Raw genomic sequence first — 6,310 nt, 5'->3', positions numbered from 1 at the left:
GCTGACATTTAAAAGGTCATATCTGATTCGGAGAAAGAGAGAGGATGGGAGGAACCGCGGGAAAGACAAATGAAAACTGGTTGGGCGAATAGACTGGTTGAGTGATGGCTCAGTGGGCGAATTGTCAGATTGGATGATGGCTCAGTGGACGAATAGACTGGTTGGGTGATGGCTCAGTGGACGAATAGACTGGTTGGGTGATGGCTCAGTGGGCAAATAGACTGGTTGGGTGATGGCTCAGTGGGCGAATAGACTGGTTGGATGATGGCTCAGTGGGCAAATAGACTGGTTGGATGATGGCTCACTGGGCGAATAGACAGGTTGGATGATGGCTCACTGGGCGAATAGACTGGTTGGGTGATGGCTCAGTGGGCAAATAGACTGGTTGGGTGATGGCTCAGTGGGCAAATAGACTGGTTGGGTGATGGCTCAGTGGGCAAATAGACTGGTTGGATGATGGCTCACTGGGCGAATAGACAGGTTGGATGATGGCTCACTGGGCGAATAGACTGGTTGGATGATGGCTCAGTGGGCGAATAGACTGGTTGGATGATGGCTCAGTGGGCGAATAGACTGGTTGGATGATGGCTCAGTGGGCAAATAGACTGGTTGGATGATGGCTCACTGGGCAAATAGACAGGTTGGATGATGGCTCACTGGGCGAATAGACAGGTTGGATGATGGCTCACTGGGCGAATAGACTGGTTGGATGATGGCTCAGTGGGCGAATAGACTGGTTGGATGATGGCTCACTGGGCGAATAGACAGGTTGGATGATGGCTCACTGGGCGAATAGACTGGTTGGGTGATGGCTTAATGACAGATCAGTGAGTGGAATTTACATCTGAGAGACAAATAAAATGTAGTTTTTAGGGTGTCAGGTTGGAGGTGGATGGGGGGGGGGGGGGGTTAAACGCGGGTTGCAACCTGCCGAGGTCGCCAGTTCTAATCCCGGCTGCGACTAGTTTCCCAACTCTACCCAACATAACTAATTACATTTCTAATCTACAAACTCAGAACAGCTTTAAACACGTGCAAAAACAAGTATGGTGGCCCGGCCCCTGCTAGCGGAGGGGACTAAGCACTGAGATAAATGACACTCAACTGCTTTTCTCCTCCTGCCTTCTGACACCCAGGTGGTGACACATCTGTGTGTGCCTGGCAGACATCTCAGCTTTGATGTCAGTTCACCACCTCAAGCTCAACCTAGACAAGAAAGAGCTGCTCTTCCTCCTGGGGAAGGCCTGCCCGCTCCAAGACCTCTCCATCACGGTTGACAACTCCACTGTGTCGACAACACCCTGGACAACACCCTGTCGTAACCCTGGACAACACCTTGGTGTGACCCTGGACAACATCCTGTCGTTCTCTGTAAACATCAAAGCAGTGACTGGCTCCTGCAGGTTCTTGCTCTCTACCTCACACAGGAAGCGGCGCAGGTCCTAATCCAGGCAGTTGTCATCTCCCGTCTGGACCACTGCAACTCTCTGTTGGCTGGGCTCCCTGCTTGTGTCATCAAACCCCTGGACCTGATCCAGAACACAGCAGCCCGTCTGGTTTTCAACCTCATGTCACATACTGACTACGTTGAGGACATTATTTCTATGCCTGAGATATGTGGTTGTCCCACCTGGATATCTTAAGATGAAGGCACTAACTGTCAGTCTCTCTGGATAAGAGCGTCTGCTAAATGACTCGAACGTAAAGGTCACAGGTTCAGATCTTGGGGATGCCGTTAAGAAGAGAAAGAGGGTATATTTGGGAGAACGGGGAGACGATTAGGATACACCCAGGGAGTTTTTCTAGTCAGAGTACAGCAACACTGTCCTACAGTCTCCAAACAGCAAACTAAATACTTTTAAATAAGTCATTTTTTTAATTACAATTGGATACAAAGCATTTGGTGGTAAACAGCCAGACACTTCCACTACCAAGGGGCAGTTTCCCAGACACAGGTCACGCCTCATCCTGGACTAAACTGTTTAAATCCAGCTGGGTCTGGGAAACTGGACCTGGGTCTGGGAAACTGGACCTGGGTCTGGGAAACTGGGTCTGGGAAACTGGACCTGGGTCTGGGAAACTGGGTCTGGGTCTGGGTCTAGGAAACTGGACCTGGGTCTGGGAAACTGGACCTGGGTCTGGGAAACTGGACCTGGGTCTGGGAAACTGGACCTCGGTGTGGTGAGACAAGGAGAACACTTCAGTGACATTCTTCAGATTCTTGTTAAAGTAGTGGCAGTACATTTTGAGTGGTAAGAGATTCCTTCGTTCGCTGTCTGCCAGAGAGGTACATGTTTTGGGGCCCGGGGCTGAGAGCTGGTGGGGTTTAGTTTTTGGCCGGCGTGACAGCGGAGGTGGTTTTGACAGTCTTCTTCATGTGGTGGTAGTTGGGGAGGATCTTCATCAGGAAGTCGAGCTGAAGAGTCTGAGGCTGCAGAACACATAAACACACGAAGGCATGTTGTTCTTCACTGCAAACGAGGAAACAGTGGATGGACTGGTTCTTAGGTTAAAAACAAGTGCGGAAAGACAAAGCTACATAGACTGTGTCTTATACACACAGACCCGTAGATCACTAATCTCAGTGTGTGTGTGTGTGTGTGTGTGTGTGTGTGTACCTGTGGTCGCTCTGTCTGCACACGTCTCTGACACCCTGAGCCGAAGATGACAGTGTTTTCAGGTATGACCTCACAGGTGTTGACCTGGCAACAGGCGCCGATGATACAACCAGAAGTTAGAATCATGTTCCTGCCCAGGTCAGCTGGAGGGAGAGGGGGGGAGAACACAGTTTAGGTGATAGAAGGGTTCTCCTCATAGTGATTTAATAACCAATCAACAGTTTAGATGATAGAAGGGTTCTCTCCATAGTGATTTAATAACCAATCAAAAGTTTAGATGATAGAAGGGGTTTCTCCATAGTGATTTAATAACCAATCAACAGTTTAGATGATAGAAGGGTTCTCTCCATAGTGATTTAATAACCAATCAACAGTTTAGATGATAGAAGGGTTCTCTCCATAGTGATTTAATAACCAATCAACAGTTTAGATGATAGAAGGGGTTTCTCCATAGTGATTTAATAACCAATCAACAGTTTAGATGATAGAAGGGTTCTCTCCATAGTGATTTAATAACCAATCAACAGTTTAGATGATAGAAGGGTTCTCTCCATAGTGATTTAATAACCAATCAACAGTTTAGATGATAGAAGGTTCTCTCCATAGTGATTTAATAACCAATCAACAGTTTAGATGATAGAAGGGTTCTCTCCATAGTGATTTAATAACCAATCAACAGTTTAGATGATAGAAGGGTTCTCTCCATAGTGATTTAATAACCAATCAACAGTTTAGATGATAGAAGGGGTCTCTCCATAGTGATTTAATAACCAATCAACAGTTTAGATGATAGAAGGGTTCTCTCCATAGTGATTTAATAACCAATCAACAGTTTAGATGATAGAAGGGTTCTCTCCATAGTGATTTAATAACCAATCAACAGTTTAGATGATAGAAGGGGTCTCTCCATAGTGATTTAATAACCAATCAACAGTTTAGATGATAGAAGGGTTCTCTCCATAGTGATTTAATAACCAATCAACAGTTTAGATGATAGAAGGGTTCTCTCCATAGTGATTTAATAACCAATCAACAGTTTAGATGATAGAAGGGGTTTCTCCATAGTGATTTAATAACCAATCAACAGTTTAGATGATAGAAGGGGTTTCTCCATAGTGATTTAATAACCAATCAACAGTTTAGATGATAGAAGGGGTCTCTCCATAGTGATTTAATAACCAATCAACAGTTTAGATGATAGAAGGGGTCTCTCCATAGTGATTTAATAACCAATCAACAGTTTAGATGATAGAAGGGTTCTCTCCATAGTGATTTAATAACCAATCAACACAGACACACTCAGTCATTCAGATCATTGGGAAGAAGAACGTCATTACTGAATTTGTGGCATTTTAATCTTTCTTACCTTTGGATTCTATGACATTGTTGTCCCCAATTTTCAAAGCTTGAGACACTGCAAGTATCATTGGTTAAGGAGAATTTCATACTCTACCAACAAAATGACTTTCAGAGCAGCAATACACACATACAGATATGTGATATTAGACAGAGGTCAAACAATACACACATACAGATATGGAATATTAGACAGAGGTCAAATGTCCAAATAGCTGTACCCTATAGGTCAGTGGCTGTACCCTATAGGTCAGTGTACCACTTCAATATAAAGGATACTACACCCAACTTCAAACACGTTGTTGATGCCGATGGTCATCGTCTTTGGCTCCACTCCCTCAGAGTCAGGCGCTATGTTCTCTGGATAACTGATCAAAGACAGACGGCCAGCTTCAAATCAGACGGCCAGCTTCAAATCAGACAGCCAGCTTCAATCAGACAGCCAGCTTCAATCAGACAGCCAGCTTCAATCAGACAACCAGCTTCAATCAGACAGCCAGCTTCAATCAGACAGCCAGCTTCAATCAGACAGCCAGCTTCATATCAGACAACCAGCTTCAATCAGACAGACAGCTTCAATCAGACAGACAGCTTCAATCAGACAGCCAGCTTCAATCAGACAGACAGCTTCAATCAGACAGACAGCTTCAATCACTACAATGTAGACCATAACATGACAGAGGAAAAGGAGACCATAACATGGCAGAGGAAAAAGAGACCATAACATGGCAGAGGAAAAAGAGACCATAACATGGCAGAGGAAAAAGAGACCATAACATGACAGAGGAAAAAGAGACCATAACATGACAGAGGAAAAAGAGACCATAACATGACAGAGGAAAAGGAGACCATAACATGACAGAGGAAAAAGAGACCATAACATGACAGAGGAAAAAGAGACCATAACATGACAGAGGAAAAAGAGGTAGACGAGTGTGTAACAGTATAACTTTAGACCGTCCCCTCGCCCATACCCGGGGCGAACCAGGGACCCTCTGCACACATCAACAACAGTCACCCTCGAAGCATCGTTACCCATCGTTCCACAAAAGCCGTGGCCCTTGCAGAGCAAAGGGGGAACTACTACTTCAAGGTCTCAGAGCAAGTGACGTCACTGATTGAAACGCTATTTAGCGCGCACCGCTAACTAAGCTAGCCGTTTCACATCCGTTACAAGTGCAAAAGAGAGGTGGGGGGAAAGACAGAATAAAAGCATGGAAGGAATAGAGTGTAGGGAGAATGGATGGATGTAACGGGAGGGGGAGAAAGAGAGGCGGCAATATAACACGGGAGAGACCTCACCACTGCACCCTTCCGCTTCTAGAAGATTCACTATTATTATGTTCACCTGTTAATTATAAGAGCTTGTTCCTCGATGAGGTTGCCTTCTCCTATGACTATGGGTCCTGCCTCGGCAATGATGCGGGCTTTGGGATGGACCACCGTTCTGGCACCTGGAAAGACCATACATGAACAGTCAAATGTGCAACGCTAGCCTACCACATCAACCATTTTTAGCCGGCTCCAAAGTGGATATGTACTCAGTAACCTGAACCGTGTAATAATGTCAAGCTATATAGAGACTAGAGCTACTACAGACAAACGAATGTTGTTGTTGCTCATTGTAAAATAAATAGTTAGCGGACGTTACCTGACTAGCTAAGCTACATGCTACATTTGACGTCTTCTTACCAATAGTGACTTCCCCTCTGATCTCGCTTTCGACGCACACCACGGCGCCAGCTGCTATTTTAGCACTACAAACAGAAAACCAAGTGTTGGTAATAATCAGCAATACAAAAAGTGTACAATTTATGAATCATCTGTATGTCTACAAGTTAGTTAGCTACGATTTTAGCTGTAGCAAGCAGCTAACTTAGCTAGTCACGTTAGCTAGCGGTTTCCTAAAACATTCAACACGTTCAAACTATCACAAAACATTATGAAACAGTAACAATGTGTTATTTGATACACAATACTGAGCTAAAAACGAATTCAAGTTGGAGTCGTAATACCTTTTTTGAGCATTTTGTTTATCCGACATTTTGTTGATCGACTTGAGTTTTTTCGACAATCGATTTCGAATCCTTCTCAGCATAAACGGCGTCATTGTGCGCTTGCGTGGAACGCAGACAAGATGAGGAGGGGGGTGGGGACATTAATGGGGATTTAGTGTCACCTAGCGAATGTTTACAAAACTGCAGCTGAACTAATCTCCTAATAATATTTTTAGTCAGAGAAAATGGTTAAAGTATTATTCATTTTCCTCCCTTTTATGCTACTCTCTGTTTATCTTATATGCAGAGTCACTTTAACTATACATTCATGTACATACT

At 44.5% G+C, this 6,310-nt stretch overlaps 1 protein-coding gene across 4 annotated transcripts; it reads right to left on the bottom strand.

Annotated features, from left to right (window-relative positions):
* Positions 1-1,853: 1,853 nt before the first annotated feature.
* Positions 1,854-6,086, bottom strand: LOC139374091 (dynactin subunit 6-like). 4 transcript variants are annotated; one of them, XR_011627644.1, is made up of 8 exons: positions 5,990-6,086; positions 5,667-5,731; positions 5,323-5,428; positions 4,254-4,342; positions 3,985-4,032; positions 2,619-2,761; positions 2,113-2,431; positions 1,854-2,032 (listed from the first exon to the last, which is right to left on the bottom strand). XR_011627644.1 is itself a non-coding variant. In XM_071115083.1 (7 exons), the coding sequence occupies exons 1-7, from the start codon at positions 6,082-6,084 to the stop codon at positions 2,327-2,329; spliced, it is 651 nt and encodes a 216-aa protein (XP_070971184.1). In that variant the 5' UTR covers positions 6,085-6,086; the 3' UTR covers positions 2,099-2,326. The 4 variants fall into 4 exon arrangements, 1 of the variants encoding a protein (XP_070971184.1); XR_011627645.1 differs by having other exon boundaries at positions 2,133-2,431; XR_011627646.1 differs by having other exon boundaries at positions 2,173-2,431.
* Between the last annotated feature and the right edge of the window lie 224 nt (positions 6,087-6,310).

Source organism: Oncorhynchus clarkii, chromosome 19 (genome assembly GCF_045791955.1).
Source record: "Oncorhynchus clarkii lewisi isolate Uvic-CL-2024 chromosome 19, UVic_Ocla_1.0, whole genome shotgun sequence".
NCBI classification, from domain to species: domain Eukaryota; kingdom Metazoa; phylum Chordata; class Actinopteri; order Salmoniformes; family Salmonidae; genus Oncorhynchus; species Oncorhynchus clarkii.
Note: the sequence above shows the minus strand (reverse complement) of the source record. Positions and strands in the feature narration are given on the sequence as shown.